The sequence below is a fragment of the Eschrichtius robustus genome, chromosome 19 (genome assembly GCF_028021215.1).
Source record: "Eschrichtius robustus isolate mEscRob2 chromosome 19, mEscRob2.pri, whole genome shotgun sequence".
Classification (NCBI taxonomy): Eukaryota; Metazoa; Chordata; class Mammalia; order Artiodactyla; family Eschrichtiidae; genus Eschrichtius; species Eschrichtius robustus.
Genome location: NC_090842.1, coordinates 1,125,267 through 1,146,484, shown reverse-complemented (window position 1 = coordinate 1,146,484; position 21,218 = coordinate 1,125,267). Strand labels below are relative to the sequence as shown.

The following is a 21,218-nucleotide window of genomic DNA, read 5'->3' as shown; positions in this document are numbered from 1 at the left end:
AACTCTGTGAGCGCGGAGCCAGCGAGGGTGCACCCGAGGGGCTCACTGGGCCCCGCGGCGTGTGGTGCCGCCTCGCTGTATCCTTTCCTGGCATCACAGACATTGACTCCGAGTCCTCTAGCACCCAGCCCCCTTGCCGCCCTCGCCGTGCTCCCAGCAGGGGAAACGCTGAGATCCCTGCTCCTTGACCACCTCGCTCTCCTATTCGCCCGGCTCTCCCTCCTTAACGGGCTGCCCTGTGGGCTCCCTTCCTGCCCTGAGGCTGCCGACCCCGAGCTTGTCCAGCAGCCACGGCAGGTGTGGGCCGCTGCCCTCTCCTCCCGTGTCCGCGGTCGGTCCAAGAAACACCCTGAAGACAGAGTTTCACGGGAGCGTGGCCTTTAGAGGTGGGCAGGCAGGCAAATGGGGCCCAGCAGCGAGCTCTGGGGAAGGGAGGCGGACACCCCCCGGCCGGGGCGGGCGCGGAGGTGGCGGCCGGCGTGACCGAGGTGGGCACGGAAAGCGGCATTTGCCGTCTTTCCCGCTAAAGTGTCTAATTTCAGGAGAGCATGTGGGCCTCGGGAGGGGCGGGGGCAGGTGGAGACGTGCCCTGGAGGGGCGAGCTCTGACGCCCACCTTTCTCTCCCATTGCAGGTGACCCCAGGGTTTGAGGAGAAGGAGGGGGAGCTCCTGGTCAGGGGGCCCTCTGTGTTCCGGGAATACTGGGACAAGCCAGAGGAGACAAAAACCGCCTTCACCTCGGACGGCTGGTTCAAAACAGGTAGGAGAGAGGGTCCAGAGGGGACGGCAGGGCCACCCGGGTACCACCGCACCGGGACGTCCCCAGAATCCTCCCTGGCGGGCAGAGGTGGGGTGGGGTACACTTTGTGCTCCCGTCTTAAAGGCTGCACCTCCCACACTGCACCCCAGCCCCCCTGAGGCCTCTAGAAGGAAGGTCCTGAGGCCATGACCCTCAGGGGGCCTAGCAGCCCCCAGCCCTGTGGCCAGGCTCCCATCCTGTCCCTTGGCCCAGCAGCCCTGCACGAGGTGGTCCGTCTGCCCCTCGTGGGTCAGGACTCCACTTCCCGCGTGACCACTGCACTCCGCCTCCGAGACCCTCCTCGGCGCGCCGCCCTCCCCGCCGCCGCCCCCTGCTTTGTAACCCCGCCCCCGTTTTCATAGAAGGAGGTTGGTTTGCACTTTGGTTTGGGCCCCTCGTTACGTTACTCCCCGCCCTGAAGTCTGCACTCTGTCGCCTGCTAGAGGAGCACGTGGAGACAGAGCCCGGGGTCTGTGCGTGGGCAGGCCGGTGCCCGCCCCCCAACCTCGGAGCCCTCTCGCCGGACACGCACCCAGGGCCCGCTCTGAGGAGCCCCACCCCTTCTGTCCGCCCCGCCCCCCTCCTCCTTGGTCCCAGCCGTCCTGTCTGTGTGGACGATTCGGCAGGTACTGGGAGTATTCACGGTTGCAGCTGCATTGATTCACTGGTTTGTGTTCACACAGGACACACCGGAACAGCAGCTCGTGACAGCCAGAAGGTGGGGTTCTGGGGTTTCTCTTTTTCTTATTGCCTGTCTGTATTTCTAAAACTTTCGTACTGAAAATGCATTATTTCATAATAATAGTCTTAAAGCAATATTTTCCGAAAAGGAAGGCCTGTTCCCCTGTCGTCATGTGCTGGCCTCATAATTAGAAACGCACCTCTTGCCAGGTCTTCTGTGGACCACAGAGCTGAAGAGAAAGGCAGTGTGTGTGGGGGGGGGGGGCGGCCGTGACGGGGTACCTGGGAGTGGGAAAGGAGGTGAGCGGTGGGTGTGGCCTTGGCCTGGTAACCCCTTGGGGAACTGCTCCCGGCCGATACCACACGCGTGTCTTCCCCACGGGCTCAGGCAGCGCGGGTTAGTAAGGGCAGAAATCACCTCCAATCTGCCGCCGTCGTGGGCCTGAGGTCACCAGGTGACAGAGCCGGCGGCCACGTGCAGACCCCCCAGCAGTCTCAGGGTGCTGGGGCTCCGCTGGGTGGGGCTTGAGGGGGAAGGGGCACATGAGGGGTTCTCCTGGGGGACCTCGGGGCTCCCTTTCAGGCCCCCCCAGAGCAGAGGCCTGTGCCGGGAGCCCTGGCCGGCGCCAGCAGAGGGCTCTGTGGTTGGGGCCCAGGAGCCCGGGCCACCTGTCCGTGCGGCATATTCACACGCGCCCCGGCTTCCCTTTGTAAACTTCGCATTCATACGGGCCAGCCTGGGGGCAGCCAACCACTATTGTTGTCCTTCAAATGCAGTATTTAAGAAATACTACTTTTGAGCTAATCTTGCTTTTTTGTGTGTCCCTCCTGTAGCCCTCCGAGTGTCCTGACTTGGAAATCTGACTTCTTTGTGGCCATCCTCTTTCATTTTTAAATTCAGCTAAAGAGCTGCAACTTTTTTTCTTTAAAAGCACAGGGACCAAAGCCCTGTGGATTTTGCAGATAGCAGGGCTCGCTGAATGCTGGGCCGGCAGCGCTGCGAAGTGCAGGGCAGTCAGCGGTAAAACATTTTAGTCCCTGGTCGTGATGAATATTTCAGTTGAAAGGAATAGCATGCATTAATTATCGTAAAGAGATGTCTTTAGGAGAAAATGATTTTGAAATTCAGTTTAATTTCATTGTAATGCGCAGCAAACAGGAAGGGAGTCTGTGTGTTTAATTGGCTCTCGGGGGTGAGGCCTGGAAGCCGCGTGCCTTTGTCACAGGCCATTAGCGATACAGGCTGCATAATGAGCGCGGCAATCAGCTCACAGCTGCCGCTCCTGCGGGGAGAGCGTGATATTAAATAGAAATCAGGATGAATTAAACTTAACCCTTTCCCTGGCCAGCCCTTCCTGCCACACAGATCCTGGCCGGGGCTCGAGAGGGGCCGCACCCAGCTGGCTTCTCCTCCGTGTCTGGACGAGAGGAAAGAGGCCTCCTTCGGCCATGCCAGCCATGGCCACCCTCCCTGCCCGGCATGAAGCCTGGCTTCCATCGCCAGGGAGCTCCTTGCCAGCCCCAGGGGTCCTGGCTGCAGCTCAGGCAGGAAACCAAAGCTCTCTATCCAGAAGCACCTCCAACGGCGACCCCGATCAGGTCCCACCTGAGCACGCCAGGCTGGGGAGAACCTTCCACACGCACGTGGGCCCAGTGCCGGCCGGGGCAGGGAGGTGGCGGTGCCAGGGCCCCCCTCTGCTCAGGGCTTTACCTTGACCCTGCGGACGGAGCTGAGGACACAGGGATGCAGGGGCTGAGCTGAGCCTGCGCTACAGCCCCTCCTGCCCTCTGGACGTGGGAGAAAGACTGTAGCTGAACACGAGGAAACAGAAATGGTATCTCTGCCTTATTCTAAAGAAGATCTCCTCACGCCGTTTACTGTTAGAAAGTGACGTAGTAAACTGCACACACCTAATGACAAATCAACGCACTTGTAGAAGAAATTTAGGTAATTGGGGAAAAAGGTCCGTAAGAAAATCCGCCAGAACATTAACGGGGGTATCTGGGTGCTGAGTTTACTCCCTTTTTTTTCTTCTCTAATGAGCACATGATGTTATCAGGGGAAAACATAAAAGGCTATTTACGTAAGAAAAAAAGACTCACCAGCAGGAAACAAGAGAGCCCTGCCGTGGCCGGGTGCACACGTGGCCGAGGTCTGCAGCCTCGGTGGAGCGTGGGGTCCACTGAGAAGTCGGTGAGCGCACGACGTGAGGGCCAACTGGGGCCAAGGGAGTGGGTCCCTGAGCCCAGTAGCCCCAGTAGGAAAAACGAGCCACGGCCACGGGCAGATCGAGAGGAAGTGCAATTGGCCATAAAAATACAGAAAACGTTTTACTTCCTGGTGGTGAAAGAGCAAATGTGGAAACAGTCTCCTTTCACCAAATTGGCAGAGATTCTTCCGAAGTTGACACTTGGTGCTGTGAGGCGGGTGCTTGGCACCCGCGGGCGGGTTGTGTGTCAGGAGGGCTCCTGGGAATCCGTTCAAAGGAAATGGGGTGCGGGAGGACGCGTACGATGTTTATAAAGTGGGAAATTGGAGTCCCTTGTTCTGCGCTGGGCTTGTGGGTGCCTCGTGGTGCATCCAGACCACAGAGGATCGTGAGCCTTTTGCGACCACGACTCGAGTGATCCTGGCCTGAGGGAGCCCCTGCTGGCGCGCACCACACACGTGTGTGTGTGTGTGTGTGTGTGGCCGTCATGCGGGTTTGCACTGCCAAGCACAGACGCTAGCTGCTGTCTCTGTGTGATTGTCATCTGTTCCTTTGTTTTCTCTCTGCCAGTGTTTCCTCAGTAAGCTTCGTTCCCTTACAAACACAGAGGAGAAGTATAAAATCTTTCCAGTTCTCGTGTGATGAAGGCCCCAGGGTGGACCCAGGCGTGAGCTCCGTCCTCTTGCCCAGCAGCTCACTCGGAGCCACGCTGAGTTCTGATGTGATTCTCCCGAAAGCAGTGCTTTTATTTTGACCAACAATAGTTAGGAATCAGGCAGCGTGTTGAAAAGAGGGGGCCCGGTGCTTCGTGTTAGGGGTGCGACAGCACGTGTAGCTGGAGGTGGTCGACCCCTTCACGTCTGCTGACCGCGTACGACCAGAGCCCTGGGCAGGGCCCCCCAGGCCCCCCAGGACGTGTGGTGTGGTCAGGCTGCCGAGTGGGCAGGCCCCCGCCGCCCTGCGGGGCTTGGGCTCTCTGTGGAGGCGCCTTGTGAGCAGGAGGCTGGGGCTGTGTCGCGGTCCTGTCTGGTGGTCGTCCCTTTGTGTGTGTTTTACCCTTTGTTCCCCAGTGGTCAGCAAGAGCTGTTCCTACACGTTCTTCTGAAATGCCCGGCTTTGTTGGAGTTAAGTCTCCGAGCCACCTGGAGCGGTGTGTCCCCATCCTGCGCACTCCTGCTGGGCCTCTGCGCTGCCCTTTGTTTTTTGTTGTTGTTGTTGTTTGTTTTTCTGGGTTTTTTTTTGCTGCACCAGGTCTTAGTTGTGGCGTGCAGGATCTTTAGTTGCGGCATGTGGGATCTAGTTCCCCAACCAGGGATCGAACCTGGGCCCCCTGCATTGGGAGCGCAGAGTGGTAACTACCGGACTGCCAGGGAGGTCCCTACGCTGCCTTTTGGCCGCAGCGTCTGCCCCGGTCAGCCTCAGACCTCTGGGCAGAAGGTCTTTGTTTTTATCAAGGTCACACGTGCGCAGCTGGAAGACTCCAGCAGTCTGTCCGGTTTGGGAAGAAGGACGTGTGGCCCTCGTACCCCAGCCGTGCCCATCTTGGCCACCTGGAGGCTGCCAGACGCTTGTGGACACACCGTTCAGGGTTGAGCCACGTGGGAGCCGCAGTGTTTCCCGAGGCGGGAGGGCTCATCTGTTCTGGCCCCCAGTCCCCCTGGGAGACCCCCCCTGTGCTTGCCACCCACGCCCGCGCACAGCTCCCACCGGCCTCCCTTCTCCTCGTCGGCCACGTTCCCCAGGAGCCTCCTGAGGCTGGGCGAGTGGGAGGGGAGCTCTGGCGAGCTCGTGTCTGCCAGTGTCTTCTTCCTGGCCGGGCCGGGTACGGGAGTCTGGGCTAGATATTGTCTTTACTGGTGTCAGGCTTCCACGTGTGCTGCGGGCTGCAGCTGCGTTATTCCTGGCGCATCGTGACCTTTCCCCTCTTGAGGTCCTAGAGAATCTTCCCTTTGCCCTGGGAGCCCTGAAGTTGACAGGCCACGCACCCTGGGGGCTCTGGAGACCACGTCTTGTAATTCCGGGGGTTGATGGCTGATTTTCTCCCGTCTGATGCCCAGCAGGGGGCCGGGGGCCGAGAGCAGGAAGAGGGGCTGGGGAGGCCCAGCCACCGCTGCTCAGGGCCCATGGGCTCCCGTGTCGCCGTCCACCCTCCTCCGTCCCCAGAGAAGGACCGGCAGCCGTGCGCTGAGGGCCAGTGCTCCTGCTCCTCACTCGGCCCACCCTGCCACCTCCTGCAGGGCGCCTGGCAACCCGGCCGTAACCCGTCTCACACAGCCTCCCTCCAGCCCGCGGGGTCTGTCCGCTTGCTTTCCAGCTGCCGGTTCCTCACCATCATGCCCTCTCCTGTCTCCCTGTGCACGGCTTTGTGCTTTGAAAACAACAGTTGCTGTTGATTTTATTTCGAGAGGGAGAGAACCAAGATGTGTGTTCAGGCGAGGCTTCCGCTCTGGGAAGTTGTGTCTTCGTTTTCCTTCTAGTGTCTTCCTTGGCCTTCTGCACAGCCACGTGTGAGGGGCACAGACCCGCTGGGACCTCCTGCCTCCGTCTTCACGGGGCCTCTCCTGGGTCTTCTGTGTCTCGAATATCCCTCTGCCCCCCTCTTACGAGGACGTGTGTGATCACACTGAGGCCACTGGGTAGTCCAGGGTGGTGTTGACATCTGTCGGCACACCCTGCCTGACGGTGGTCCCGGGAAGCAGCAGGGCTCTCCCGTGGGGCCTTTCCTCACTCGGCACACAGACCCCCAGACCTCCCCCTGGGACGATGTCCGTGTGTCCTCAGCACCGTCCCTACCACTGCGGTGCCTGGCTTTTCTCAGAGGAGACCCTAATTCTCACCGCTCTTCATCAGGCTGGATGAGGGTCAGTGTAAGAGCTGGTGACGGGAGACAGTGCAAGGAAGCCGCCGTAACTGTGAGCTGGTGCGCGGGCAGTGGGCACCTGGAGATGCCACAGAAGTGACGTCTGAGCAGAGGGACAGCGAAGGGGGTCGGGCAGATGGAGAACCAGATGCTGCAGATGGGGTGGCGGTTGTGAGCACCCCTGGGGTGAGGGGCGTGGCTGGGGGGCCTGCCATAGGGCGTGTGGGTACAGCCGTGGCGAGCTCTCACCCTGACTTAAGTTGGTGTCACACAGAGCAAAGAGGGTGCAGGCGACATGGCCAGAGGCCCCGAAGCCGTGTCAGCCTTGGTATGGGCAATGGGGGTGTCCCTGGCAGGACCAGGGCAGGGCAGTGACCCCCACCCCCAACACTGCTGCGTCTCTGGCCAGCGGAGGCCTGGCTGGGCCATTGGGTGCATTTAAGGGGCTGGTGTCCAGTGGTTGGGAAGCCGTCGGGAGACCCAATGGCTGTCCACTGCGGAGGGGACATGGCCGGAGCCAGGGCTGCACAGCAGGAATGGGAGAGGGACCCCGGTGGGCCTCATGGGATGGGGGCAGACCGCGTCCTGTCCCTGCAGCCCGCCTGTTACTCCACGCCTGCATCCTTTCCCGCCAGCCGGCCACCTGCCCCATCACTCTGTCTGGGGACCAGAGTGCCTCTCCTTCCTTCTGCTTCCCGTCAGGCAGGAGGCCCCACACCTGCCGGAGCCCAGCTCCTGCTGCGTCACAGCCCACCGCAGCCAGCCGGGCACTGCCATCCGTCTTGTTTAATAGGCTGGGGCGCCCCGCGTGGCAGGTCGCCAGGAGCGCGAGCTGACCGATGGGCCCCCTGCGTTGGACGGTGTGATGTATCATGAAATGCTGATGATTTATTCCAACTAATCACCCGTGTGCAGCGTGGGGTGTGTGAGAGCAGACAGTGAAGCACCAGCGCAGCTCTCAGTGCGCGGTGGGCGTCCCCACGTGCACAGGCTCACATGTCCGTGCACACGTGTGTGTGTACGCTCACACTCAGCCCCACCCCCCCCGACCACAATGCCCTGTCTGGCGTGTGGCCCCGGCCCTCGCTGACCTCGCCCCCCCCCCGCCAGGTCTCTAGCGCCTCCTGAGGTGGGACCGCATGGGTCCTTAGCTGGGCAGGGCTCCTGCCAGGACCACGTCCAGGAGAAGTGGGTGGGGAAGCCCCGGCGCTGAGCATGGCTGGTGGGGGGGTCCCTCCCGGGGTCCCTCCCTCCTACCAGACTCCCATGTGACACTGCGTATGGCCCGGAGCCCCATTGGGAAAGGGCCTGCTGTGGCCCTGCTGTGGCCCTGCTGTGGCCAGGACCCCAGGGAGGCCCTGATGCTCTTGTTTCCTGCCTCCGTGGTCCTGGGCTGTTTCACGGGGGTCCTGCCCGTCCCTGTGGGACGCCGCCACCTGCCTAGGGGCAGGGCCACGGAGGCGTCTGGCGTCGGCATCACGCGAGTTCCCAGCTGTCCGCCTGGTGCTTGCTGCCTTGTCCCAGAGAGGTGCTGACGCTCCCAGACGCGGGGCCCACACGTGCCGGGGAGGGTGGCGCTCACATGCGCGTGCAGCGCCGACCGCGGCCGAGCCAGGTGCCTCCCACTGACCCGAGCCTCTCCCAGGTGACACGGCCGTGTTCAAGGACGGCAGCTACTGGATCCGCGGCCGCACGTCCGTGGACATCATCAAGAGCGGCGGCTACAAGGTCAGCGCCCTGGAGGTGGAGCGGCTCCTGCTGGCCCATCCCAGCATCACGGGTGAGCGGCTGGGTGCCCGGACCCTGACCTTTGGCTGACACAGCTGCACTCGGCCACCCGGGCTGTCTCGGGACCGGTCCAGATGTGTCTTCCTGTGTGTGTGTTGTTGACAAAACGGGGACCAGGTACCCAGTGGGGGGCACACCATCAGGGCCTGCCCTCCCATCCCCTCCCCGCCCCCCCCCACAGTCGGCCTGCTCCCCCGCCCGCCGCGTGGGTCCAGGCTGGCCAGGTGCAGGCCGTGACCCCGTGTGCAGGAGTGGTGGTGTCCTGGGCCGTCCTGGCCCCTCAGAGACTCCGTATCCCCTGTCTCTGGCCGCTAGGCGGGCTTCTCTGGGGGCGGTGGGCCCCAGGCGTTTCCCGCACGTGCCCGCTGCCCTGCAGCCTGCGGTGCTGGTCCTCCTGTGTTTCTGAGGTCCCCACCCTCTTCTTTCTCCACAGACGTGGCTGTGATTGGAGTTCCAGACGTGACGTGGGGCCAGCGGGTCACCGCAGTGGTGACCCTTCAAGAGGGACACTCGCTGTCCCACAGGGAGCTCAAAGAGTGGGCCAGGTGAGGGCCGGGCGGGGGGGCGGGGTCTCGGGCTGGGGCCTGAGGGCCAGGTGATGTGGTCCTGTAGGAGCTGCGCCTCCCACACCACACACACACACACACACACACACACACACACACACACACACACACACACACACACACACACACTCACTCACTCACTCATACGCGCGCGCAAAGGGCCCCAGGGAAGCTGTGTCGTGATGATGGGAGCAGATGTAGTACCCCGACCCCTGACTCAGGTGTAAACTTCCAAGGCTGGGTCAGAGGTGGACGGGGTCCCGTGGTGAGCGAGTGCGTCCCCCCCTGGGTGTAGGAGGAACCTTGTCAAGGAAGGTCCGTTCCCAGGAGCTGAGCTCAGAGCCATCCCGACGGGACCCCGGGGCGTGGGCTGAGCGGGCTCGGGGCAGGGGCGCTGCTGGGCCCGAAGCACATGCTGAGCACGGGGCATCACACGGGCCCCTGGGTGCTCACTGCTGGCCCCAGGCCAGAGCTCAGAAAGGAGCTGTTAGTTACATCCCCAAGGCCTTTATTTTAGATCCAAGAGGTCCCTCCTTCTGCCCCTCTCTCCCCACACCCCTTGCCCGACTTGCCTCCTTCTCCTCTGCACTGAAGATATTTGTGGCTCATCCAACGTGATTTCACAAACAGGAGGAATCCTTGTTTATCAGGGCAGCACAGCTGGGCGATTAGATTCCCCTGGATTTGCAAAATCACAGTTGGAGCTTTGCAATTTCACAAAGGCACGAGAAAGATTCTAGTTGGCTTTGCCGCTTTGGTTAAACAGTTGCTTTGTTAAAAGAAAGAACCTGCCATCCTTTGCTGAGAGCAGGTTTCCTGGCCCTCAAACCTGCTCCTTCACGCCCAGGGCTCCCGTTGTCCCTTCACCGCAGGGGCCTGAGACCCCGGCTGGGGCGGCGCTGTGCTGTGTGCTGAGGCTTTGGGTCCCTGGGGAGATGCTCCCAGCAGGGCGGGCCTGGGGCGGGTGGTCAGCCTGCAGTCCCCACGCGGCCAGTTCCCTGGGCTGTGTCCTCCCACGGGGCGGTCACTGGACAGTGACCCCGCGGCTGCCCACCCCCTGGAGGGAGGGCAGGGGCCTTCCTTTCAGAGCGCAGGGCCGGCGCCGCCCCCGCATGGGGGGAGGGGAATGGGGGAGGGGCCTCACTCGAGCTTACCAGACGTTGGCTCAGTGAAGCTGCTCTTTCTTTCTGTGTCCTGTTCGTTGACATTTGGGGGTCTTTTTTAAAGGTTTTTTTTTTTTTTTTTAAATAACGTCTTCCCTTTCGCTGCCATTTTTTTCATTTCTGAAGATTCTTGAATCTTACAAGACCCCCAAACAAAGGTCTGTGCTACGCCCTCCCGCAGACCCTGCGCTGTGCTCCTAGCGGAGTTGGGGGAGGCTGGCACCCCCGCCCCAGCTCAGGCACCGCGACACTTGGAGGGGCCGGCGTGGCCTCTGGGCTCGGTGGCAGCACCACGTTCCCGGTCTGGGACGTGGCCCGCCCACCAGACTCTCCAGTTGCAGTGGCCCACGTGGGGCTGACACCCCGGGGAGAATTCAGAAATCCGGTGTCCGGATGGAGCAGGCGCTGCCGTCCGATCAGACCGTGGAGGGGAGACGCTGCTGGCCCCCCGGGCCACCTCCCTTCCCCACGGGGCTGAGCGGTGGAGCTGAGGCCACCGCTGTCCCCAGGGCTTTTCCCATGGGGAAGCTGGCTTTGTAACAAACCACTCAGCCCTGCTGTGTTCCTGCCCAGGGCCTCAGTTTGCCTGGGAGCTGCTCTGACAGTTTCCTGTGAGACCAGTTGCTAAGCCGACGCCCCTCGCAGGAGAACAGGGTTTGTTCTCAAAATCCGCGGGTCTGCAGGCTTTAGAGCGCGTCCCTCCGTGTCTGCAGCTTCTGCTGCTTCGTGGTGGCCGTGAGTTAGGCGTCTGGCTGTGTGTCCTGCCTTTGCTGTGACCCCACCCCGCCTGTGCACTGTCGTCCTACCTTTTACTTTTGTGTTCGTTACAAGCCCCACGCTACGTTCTTGAACACTTTTTGTTCAAACGGCTATCTCTTAAGGAGGATTCACTAATAAGGAAGATGACACGTATCCTGTGTCTGGCACTATCCCCCCAGGGCGGCCCCTCCCACCACAGACCCTCCAGTGTGGGGAGTGGGTCAGCTGCTGGGGACCCCTAGCTCCTGTGTCTGAAGCCTTTAATTTCATCTTCATCCTTGAAAGAGACCTTCTCCGGGTTTGGGATTCTAGACAGACGGGGTTTCCTTTTCCTTCGTGCTCCACTCCCGCCTCACCTACTCTTCACGCAGGGCCCTGCATCCTTACAGCTGCCCCTTGACCCGCTCCACGCTGGTGGGTGGAGAGAAGGTGGGTGCCGCCTGGGAGGTGGTGCTGTGCAGCGGGGGGCGGGGAGCGGGTGTCCCTGGTGGAGCCTCCACGTGACCTTTGGCCCGGAGCAGGCGATTTGCGCCAGAGCTGCCCCGAGGTAACAGCGTTTCTCGCCATCTGTGGGCAGATGGACGTAGGCACCAGCTACTGAGGCCAAGGGGTGGAGTTTCTCTGCCCAGCCTCGCTGGCCCCTTGCTGCACACGTCCTGAGTGGCCAAGGCTGTCCCTACTCCTGCGGGCCCCGAGCAGACTTCGCGGTGCCTCTGTCCGGAGCCCCGCTGCCCGATGCCCCGCCGTCTGCGTCACTGGCAGCAGCCACAGAGCGTGGAGCCTTTGTGGGCCAGGAGGCCACGGTGGGTGGCCCCTCTCCCCACCGCCCCGGGCAGCATCCCGTGCACCTGCTGGTTCCCTATTGAGGGGCCCCGTGTGCGGCCCACGAGCCAGGAGCAGGCAGCTCTGCTCAGGAGGAGCCTAGGCGTGGTGTCCAGAGCTGCCTGGGGCTGGGCCCACCACGTGGCCGTTCACAGGAGGGAGCATTGTCTAACGGTGCTCCTCCTGGCGGTGCGGGCTGCAGGCCAGCTGCTGGACCCAGACGGCCACTCCCACTGCTTGGGCACCAGGCTCTGGGGTGGGAGGGGTGGCTCCAGCCGGCGTGTGTGGTCATGGCACCCAGGGGTCTGTGAGGTGCCCACCCACCTCCCCCAGCCGTCCGGCCAGGGCTGCAGTGAATGGACCGCGAGGTAGGACCAGTTCTTTCCAGCTCAGGGGCTCCGGGGCGGGGTCTCGGGAGGCCTGGCCCTGGGTGAGGCTCACCCTCTCCCCCAGTGGGCAGAGGGGCGTCTCCATGCCCAGGACCAGGCCCCGACCTGCTGCGGAGGTGCCACCCGCGCCTGCGGCTCCTGCACTCAGGCCTGGCCTGTCTCTGCAGCGGTTTCCTGGCCCCGTACGCGGTGCCCTCGGAGCTCCTGCTGGTGGAGGAGATCCCGCGGAACCAGATGGGGAAGGTCAACAAGCAAGACCTTGTCAGGCAGCTCTACCCGCGCGACTGGGGTGCCCCCGAGACCGGGCGCCAGTGAGCTGGCTTCCCGCCTGGCCACACCTGACCGGAAGGAAACCGCCTCGTGCCCTCTGCCCCGGCCTCGTGGCCACGGCACACCGCACAGCTCCGTGTGCTCTGCAGTCCCCGCCCCCCCAGGTCCCTGCGGGTCTGGAGGTGTCACGGGGGAAGCAGGTCTCCCTGAAAACTCAATAAAGGCTCCACAGAGAAGCAGACGCCTGTCCTGCACTCCTTCCCAGGGCCTGCGCGGTCCCCGCCCACGGCACCGGGAGGGCCTGGTCTGCACGCATGTGCATGGTGCGCAGGGCGGGGGTCTCTGGTGGACTCGGACGATGGTCCTGGGCGTCCAGGGGAAGGCGTTTCCCACCACACGAGCGCCTTGCTGGGGTGTCCGGCACCCGTGGCCCTGGCAGAGGCTCTTTAGGCCTTCAGGGCCAGGGACGCAGCTCATGTGACCAGAGGGTGGGGGGCAGAATGCCTGACCCTCGGCCCCCAGAGGGGACCTCCTGGACCAGGGGTTGGCACACTCTGGGACCGGCCAGGGGGCCAGTATTGGGCTCTGGGGCCAGTGTTCCTTGTCGAGGCCGCAGCCCAGGTCCCACGGACCTCATACAGAGTCCAAAGTGCTCAGTAGCCAGAGGCCGACCACGAAAGGCCCCGCAGCTGCTCTCCTTGACCCCCATCCCCTCCCCTGTGCTGCTCCCTCCACGACACCCCCTGCTCCCTTTGGTCTTTGGATGTCTCCCTCTCCTTCCCAGACCCCCCACCTGCCCCTGCTGCCCGGCCCCAGGTTCCCTGCCCTCCCCAGCCAAGGGCAGAGGTGCCCTTGGAGGCCCAGGTGTCGTGGGGAGGATGGGCAGGAGCCAGGACAGAGCCGAGGGCCTGGTGGGCAGCGCGTGGGGGCCAGGGCTGCTCCCCCACCCTGTGCGCGTGGCCTGTGACTCCGCGAGGCCGGCCCCGGGCACGGCGTTTGCTCGGAGGAACGTCCACCCCAGCGCCCTCCTGCCCGAGCCCTGGACACGCGCTGGTCACCCGCCTGTGCAGCAGGCCAGCCTTCCGGCCTCGGCGCTGGCCCGCAGCCCAGTACTCTCAGGGCAGCACTGGACACTCTGGCTCCTGCTGTCCTCGTGTCCTGGGACCTGGGGACCACGAGCTCCTGGGAAGAATCAGCTCCCACGTCCCCAGAGCTTTACTTCACCCCACTGGTTTGACTCTGTGTCTGTCTTAATACTGAAAATTTGATTCCTGAAAACGTTCACGTCATCATCTGCTTTCTGCTATCGTCTGTACAAAATACTTTCCGAAAAATAATGGTCATCTTGGACCAAGAACAAGACCAGGCTGGGACGCTGACAGGCTCTTAGACCACGTCCCTCAGGACGCAGAACGTGGCCTGGCCCCTGCCCGCCCCACCGCGTCGGCGCCCTCGGGCCAGGTTCATCCTCCGCTGCAACTCACGGTCGGTCCAACCCAGCCTGGCGGGGGCCCTGGTCTGGCCCTGGAGACAGGCACAGCCCCCCCTGCTAAGTCAGCATGACTGAAGGTCCCGAGGCTTTGGGAAAGTTCCCTTGGCTGGAAATGCCTCAGCCTGGCGGCTCCGTGTTGCCCTGCGCTCAACTCCCAAACCAAAGCCGGGGGCCGGCACCCTGGGCTCTGTCAAACCCGTAGTGCTTGGATCTCGCTTGGAGGGGCTCCTGGGCACAGCGGGAGTGGATTTGTTGAGAGGCAGCGGGAAGATAAGGGCGCCTGGCAGGGTCTGCTCCTCGGACGCCGCTCCCTCGGGGGCAGGGGGAAGGCCCGCGGTGGAGGGTCCGCACCTGCCACGTCCCTCCCTCCGGACATAAACCTGCGGGGCGTTCAGGGCCTCTGCTGCCGTCTGCCTGCATTTATTCACCAGAGCTCAGCATCCACGTGGGATGCGCAGAGGGCCCGCTGAGGAGAGACCCCGGGGGACGGGCGGGCTTGAAACGGCCACAGAAATGTCAGGGCTGACACCGCGACACCTCAAGGCCCACGTGCCCTCTGCGCCCACCCCCCCCACCCCCGCCCCGCCCCGCCCCGCCCCCCTGTTCTGTGACGTGAGGCTGCTGCCCCCTCAGGGCTCCGACCGAGGACGGAGGCCTGAGCTCCCCGTGGGAGCCAAGGTGGGCAGCTGCCCGCTGGACCCGGTGCTGTGAGGGGGCGGAGCCCAGGGAGGGCATGGCGAGGAGGAGGGGGCAGCCCAGGCCCCACGGGCGACGACAGCGCATCTCCGGGGGGCCCGGACCAGTGTCCCCGGACAGAGAGCCCACCCCAGGGCTGGTCAGGAGCGTGGACGCCACAACAGCAGGGCTGTCCCACGGGAGCCGGGCCTGCCTCTGCCAGTGCCTGAGGCCCCCCTGACGCCCTCGGATGCTGGGACCACCCGTGAGGCCCCCAGAGCTGTCCACGTCCTGGCCCCCCACGCAGGCCCAGTGTCACCCCAGTGGAGAGGGGCGGGAGTGCGATAACGCGCAGCGCTTAGCACGCGGCCATTGCTGCGCACCTTTACCGCGCAACCCTGGTTGCTAGGCAACGGTTACCGCGAGACCGCTGACGCGGGCTGTTCAGAGCGGCGGTTAGAGGGCCCGCTAGGCCGGCGGTCGGCGGGGTGGTGGTCCTCCAGTGGAGAGCGAGGTAAGAGGCGGATGGCGGCCTTCTCCCTGGGGCTCTCCAGGCCCTCCGGCCTCGGGCTGGCGGCTGGCGGGTGAGCTGAGGGCCTGGCAACAGGCTGGGGGTGTGCCCTGCAGGGCTCCAGAGCCCTCGGCAAGGCCGCCCACTGGCCGGGCGGAGGCCTTGAGGCGGCCGTGAACCTCTCCGCCATCCCCGCCTCTGCGACCTAGTGGCAACGGCGGTCTGCATGGGTCTCAGCCCGTGGGACCTGGCACCCGCCCCACCCCACCCCCGTTTGGGCGGCCTGAGGAGCCTGAGGGCCGGCTGGGTCCTGGGCGCCTGGCTCCCTCAGTGATGATGGCTGGGCAGGGTCTGGGGAGCCGGCCCCGAGGGTGCCGCCAGCTGAGATCTGCCTCTTCAGCCTGGGCAGTGGCGGGAAGACCCAGGCTGGGTGCTGAATGGACGCTCCAGGGCAGGGTAACCACCCCCCCGCAGGGACCCCCTTCTCTTAGCCAGGATCTGGACCTCGGAGGGTGAAAGTTGAGCCTTGGGACCTTCCCTTTTTCTTGTCAGAACAGGGAGTACCATTTGTTTGGTGGAGATTTACAGGACCTGACCGTGACCTAACCTCAAGAACAAAGGATCTGACACCAAGAAGTCTGCAACAACTACCCACGCCCCTCTCTCACCTTTCCCATAGAAGGGCTTTGCTGAAAACTTTCAAGGAGTTGGAGGCCTTTTAGGGCATGAGCCACCCACCGGCCCTGCAGCAAACCTTGCTCTGCTCCAAACTCTGACGCTTTGGTATTGTCAATGTGCGTCAGACACACGGACTGGCGTTCGGTAACGGGGGTGGAGTCAGAGTGACGGGGGTGACAGGAGGTTGGCTCTGCCTCCTTCTCCATTGCGAGCAGGCTGGCTGGCTCTTGACATGTTCTCTTGCCCGTGTGGTCTCCTGCAGGATTGCTAAGGGGGCTGCTGGGGTAGAGAGCTGGTCATTCTTTAACTGCTTACTTCTTCATTCTTACTTCTTTTCATCTAGGAAAAGAATCAGCGCCATAGACAAGGCAAGGTGTGCATTCAGGAGAGCACAAGTCAGGAGTTAGTTTCACTTGCCTGGTGATCTCATTCCTATAACTAGGTTCTTTTAAGGGTAGAGGGGACAGAAGTGGGCAAACAGGAAAGGGGGGAAAGGGCTGCTTTCCGTGTGCCGAACATCTGAAAAACTCTGAATCCTGACGCGCTTCTTGCGGGGGCATTTGGATGTGGGAATGGGCCCATCTTACTTAGGGCTCGGAAGGAGGGGGAGACGGGCCCTGGGACCCTCAGGGCCGGCAGCCTCGTCGGGCCGGGCTGTCTTTGGTGACCAATTTGGGCTCTTCACTGGTTACTGGTTTATTCAAACTCGTTACTTCCATTTGATGACCTGGATCTTCTGTAAAACCGTGCACTTCATCCAGGTTTCAGATTTATTTGCACAGTCCCTTATCAATCTTGCTTGTGCGTCTGGTTAAATTTCCCTTTTGTTTAGCTTCTCCTTTCCTGGTGGCTGGCTGGACCCGCCCTCACAGGCCTCCACCTAGCTGTTCTCCTAACGCCCACCTGGGCACCCCCGTCCTCACCCGGCTCCAAACTCTGGGTCCTTTCTTCTTTGACTTAATCTCTTAAACCGGGGGTGATTGGAGCACGTTGTCTGCTCACTGTTTCCCCACTGGTCTCTGCTACTACCCCGAGAACATGGACCAAGGGGTTCCAGAGCTTTGAAATTTGGGGCCCTCCTGTGCCCCTACACAGTGGCTTTTCTTTCCTCAGGAGGCAGCTCTTCCTTTGATCCAGTGCTAGGTGCCCAGGCCCCGGTTATACCTTATTATTATCTATTCTGATGGATTGTTATTTGCGTTTTCCTGTTAAATCACATGTTCTCTGAGATCAGTACTGCTATCCGGCTTCTGGGGTTGGTATTTATTTATTTATTTATAATTAATTATTTTATTTATTTATCTTTGGCTGCATTGGCTCTTTGTTGCTGCACGTGGGCTTTCTCTAGTCGCGGCAAGCAGGGGCTACTCTTCATTGCGGTGCGCGGGCTTCTCATTGCGGTGGCTTCTCTTGTTGTGGCGCACAGGCTCTAGGCGCGCGGGCTTCAGTAGTTGTGGTGCGCGGGCTCAGTAGTTGTGGCTCGCGGGCTCCAGAGTGCAGGCTCAGTAGTTGTGGAGCACAGGCTCTAGGCGCATGGGCTTCAGTAGTTGTAGCACACAGGCTCAGTGGTTGTGGCTCGCGGGCTCTAGAGCGCAGGCTCAGTAGTTGTGGCGCACGGGCTTAGTTGCTCCGCGGCATGTGGGATCTTCCCGGACCAGGGCTCGAACCCGTGTCCCCTGCATTGGCAGGCGGATTCTTAACCACGGCGCCACCAGGGAAGTCCCTCTGTCTCTCCTTTAGTGAGCAAATGTAGTCCATTTATTGTGATTATTGATGTCTTTGGACTTATTTCTACAATCCCCATTTGCATTTTCTGCCACCACCTTAGGGATATGGCGTTTGTTGTTTTGCCTTCTCTTTCATTGTATTGATAAACTTCTCGGGACTTTCCTAGCAGTCCAGTGGTTAAGACTTCGCCATCCAACGCAGGGGGTGCGGGTTCGATCCCTGGTTGGGGAGCTAAGATCCCACGTGCCTCATGGCCAAAACCCCAAAACATAAAACAGAAGCAATATTGTAACAAATTCAGTAAAGACTTTAAAAATTAAAAAAAAAAATTCTCTACTCTTTTCTCTTTGCTTATTTGGAAATTATAAACTAAATTTTTGTTCTTTGAGTGCCTTAAAACGTTTGGATACTTGCTATAAAGTCTAAGTTGTTCACAGTAGTGCAGCACGGGGCTCCCCTATGGCTGGGATGGGGCTCCCAATACCTGCCCCTCTGCCATCTTTTTTTTTTTTTTTTTAAATCTTTATTTATTTATTTTTTGGTCATGCCGTGAAGCATGTCGGATCTCAGTTCCCCGACCAGGTATGGACCCGGCGCCCCCTGCAGTGAGAGCTTGGAGTCTTAACCACTGGACCGCCAGGGAAGTTCCTCCTCTGCCGTCTTGATATGTTTCTGTAGCATTTCAGTTTTGTTTTGTTTTGGACACAAAAATTAATAGGCTTTGTTTTCACGGCCAATCATTAAATTTACTGACATTTTATCAACTTCTTGGCTCAACGGGTTTCATTTTAATGAATAATTCTCTGCAGTAGTTGTTTCAGTAACCGCCGCTGAGTGTGTATCTGAGTCTCTACTTTTTCTCACTCTCGAACGACAGGCTGTCTGGGCATAAGATGCGGCGCTGCTCCTCGGGTGCTGGAAAGATTTTCTTTGTCCTCAACACCAGTAAGTGTCTGCCTCACTCCCACGCCCCCAGGACAGAGCCCGGAGGGCCTGGGGCAGGAGCAGGGCCAGAGCACTTATGGAAAGGTCGCAGGACCGGGGAGAGGACTGGCCAGAGGGGGAGCCAGAGTGCACTCGAGTCTGGAAGGTCGGGGTTCCAGCTCAGCAACCTGGATGGAGAGCATGGGGGGGAGGAGCGGGAGTGGGGCACGGGGGAGGTCGGGGCCTCGGGGGCACCTGCCAGGTGCGCGCAAGCTCCCAGCTTTCAGGAGAGAGCCGCGCATTAGGACCAAGGAGAGTGGCTGAAACGTGCGATTCTCCCCAAAGAAGAAAGGAGGCCGCAGGCTGGGCGAGGCCCGGGCCTCCAGACCCGGCCTGTGCAGGCCTCTCCCCGGCCGTCCTGCCCAGGTCCTCTGTCTGGAGGAGAAAGGCCGGCAGGAAGGGCCGAGGCTCCTGAGCCCACCCAGCCCGCATCTTCCTCCTCAGCCCGTCCCTGGAGAGGGCCGCACAGCGGGCCCGGGAGAGCCTGCGCGTGGGCAGTGCCCGCTGAGCGCGCTTCCCCCGCCCACGGGGTGGAGGGGAGCGTAGATGCAGCAGCGTGTCTGTTAAAGCGCCTGATCTAATCTGAACGGTCATTAATGTGATTTATGCGGCTGTTTGGGATTCTTTGCTCCCAAATTTGTCACCAGTTCCCTTGATGTTGATTGAGAGACAATGGTGCTGGTGCCCAGTGGGGCGGGCTGGGGAATGGGCGGGGGCTGCGCTGCCTGGGCGGGCTTGGGGACACGTTCCTTCTGGAGCCCCCCTGGGGCCCCACATGTCCCCCTCCCCTGCCAGCACCCCTCCACCCCTCCCAGCTCTCACCCACTCTGATTGGGGAGGTGCCAAGGAGCAGCTGTGCTGGCGGCATCTCTGGGCCGCATGGGAAGAACCATGAGGCAGATGAGGGGGGCGGTTGTCCTGCAGCCCCCAGGAGCCAGCAGTGCTGGGGGACAGCCCCCGCCTCCCCTCCCCTCCCCCCAGTCCAGGAAGGACCAGCCACTGGGCGGCCTCGTTTGCCCGGAGCCCATCCCCCCAGCTTCTTCCAGACAAGGACCCTCCCCAGCCCGGGCCGCGCACCAGGGTGCAGATGTGACGTGGCACGTGAGGGCTGTGACATGATGTGTGTGCAGGACACAGGCTCACTGAGGCCTCTCCTACGGCCCCAGGAGCCCCAAATCCAAACCGAGAGCTGCCAGGTCCCAGAAGCCCCGCAGGTCTCCCCGACGACCTTCCCGCATGCCCCGCTCCACCAGTTACTGCCGGCGCCCACGGCACAGGCTGCCCGCCAGGCCGGCTGGGAGTGAGGACGCTGGTGAGCGCGGGTGATGACGGAGGCCCAGGCTGGTGTGCACGCCCTGCGGGGGTCTCACACCCACCAGCTCAGGGACGGCCGCACACAGCCTCCTCTCCTGGTCCTCAGCACCCTGACACTCTCGAGTGAGCAGGACGGGGGCCTGCACCCCTGCCCTGGAGTCTTGGGGTGCATGCGTGCCTGGGTGCCCTGGCCCCGGCCCATGTTGGTGAAGGTTTTTACTGGAGTGGGTTTTTCCATGAAAGCCACCCTCTGGGGGTGACAGTTATGCTTACAAATTGCCTTAAAGCTTGACCATCTGAGCCCAGAGACCTGTTTTCTGCCCTGCCTGAACCCCCGTCAAGTGTGGCCAGGCCTGCTCCCCTGAACCTCACGGGTCCTCGCCGTGGCCCGGGGCCTGGACGGGCCTCAGGAACTCGGGGTTCCGGCGGGGCAGCCTGGCTCGGCCAATGAAGGTGCCACCTGGCCGAGGCCATGCCCCCAGACCTCAGGGCCAGCACGTGGGAGGACCAGACCACTGCCTCCGCCTGGCCTTCCCTGGAGCCACACTGCCCTCTGCTGGTGCCGCCGGGCGTGGCGGGAGCCGCTAGGACCCCTGCTCTCCTGCTGCTCTGGTGCCTGGTGGGACCCTCCATCCCCCGTGTCAGGGCTGCTGGGCAGGAAGGGACCCCGGCCCCAGCACCTGGGGGCTTGGAGCTCAGGGACAGCCCTGGGGGAGGCTGGGACGGAGCCTGCCGCCCCAGGGCCTCCAGCCCGGCTCCCAGTTCTCATGGCTGCAGGGCCGGTGGGGGCTGCCGGTACCCCCAGCTTCTCTTCTGTCTCTGTCCATCTGTCTGTCTGTCCGTCCGTATTTTTGAGCACCCAAGACTTTAGAAGCGTAGTTTGAGAATGACTGTTCCGTGTGTGGGGGGGGCCATCACTGGGCTGCTGAACAGGCAAGCCCCGCAAACCTGATGGCAGCCGCCCAGACCTCTGCTGTCCCGGGAGGCCCCGCCTGGCTGTGCCCTGGCCACCAGAGGGCCCAGGCAGTGACGCTCTGCACTCCCCACGCTCCAGCCCACCCCGCCATCCCCTCTGACCCTGGGACCCATTTAAGGGACCGGAAGCCCTCTGCAGGGCCCCACTGCTCCATGCAAGCCATGGGGGCCAGGCGGGGATTCAGGGCCCCTCCAGATCCGCCCCACGTTTGCCTGCCTCCACTGAGGACCCCTGCTTGTGCCGCTTCATCACATCAGGGTCTGTCGGTGCCTGACTCCCCTGGGAGGGCAGACTTATGAGGGCTGATGCCCCAGGGCCTGGAAGGGACCTGGCACAGGGGAACTGTGGAAGGAGGGAGGGATGGGAGGGGGGAGGAGGGGAGGGAGAAGTTGTGGGGGGAGTGTCTGCCTCCACCCAGCCTCTCTCCTGACCTCCAGACCAGGCTTGAACTTGGAAAGGGCGTGGGCCCTGCAGCCGGTTGCCCAGGCTCCTGGCCAGGCCTCACCTGTATTGGCCGTGTCACCTTGGCCTCTGGGTCCTTGCTTGGTAAAAT

General features: G+C 62.1%; 1 protein-coding gene across 2 annotated transcripts in view; it reads left to right on the top strand.

Moving 5' to 3' along the window:
* ACSF3 (acyl-CoA synthetase family member 3) overlaps positions 1–12,536 on the top strand; it is a 57,415-nt gene extending 44,879 nt beyond the window's left edge. For both annotated transcript variants that reach the window (XM_068529160.1, XM_068529161.1), the window contains exons 7-10: positions 634–760; positions 8,196–8,330; positions 8,772–8,883; positions 12,205–12,536. In XM_068529160.1, coding sequence (XP_068385261.1) covers positions 634–760; positions 8,196–8,330; positions 8,772–8,883; positions 12,205–12,352 — 522 coding nt within the window. In that variant the 3' untranslated portion in view covers positions 12,353–12,536. The remainder of the gene's footprint in view (positions 1–633; positions 761–8,195; positions 8,331–8,771; positions 8,884–12,204) is intronic.
* Positions 12,537–21,218: the final 8,682 nt, after the last annotated feature.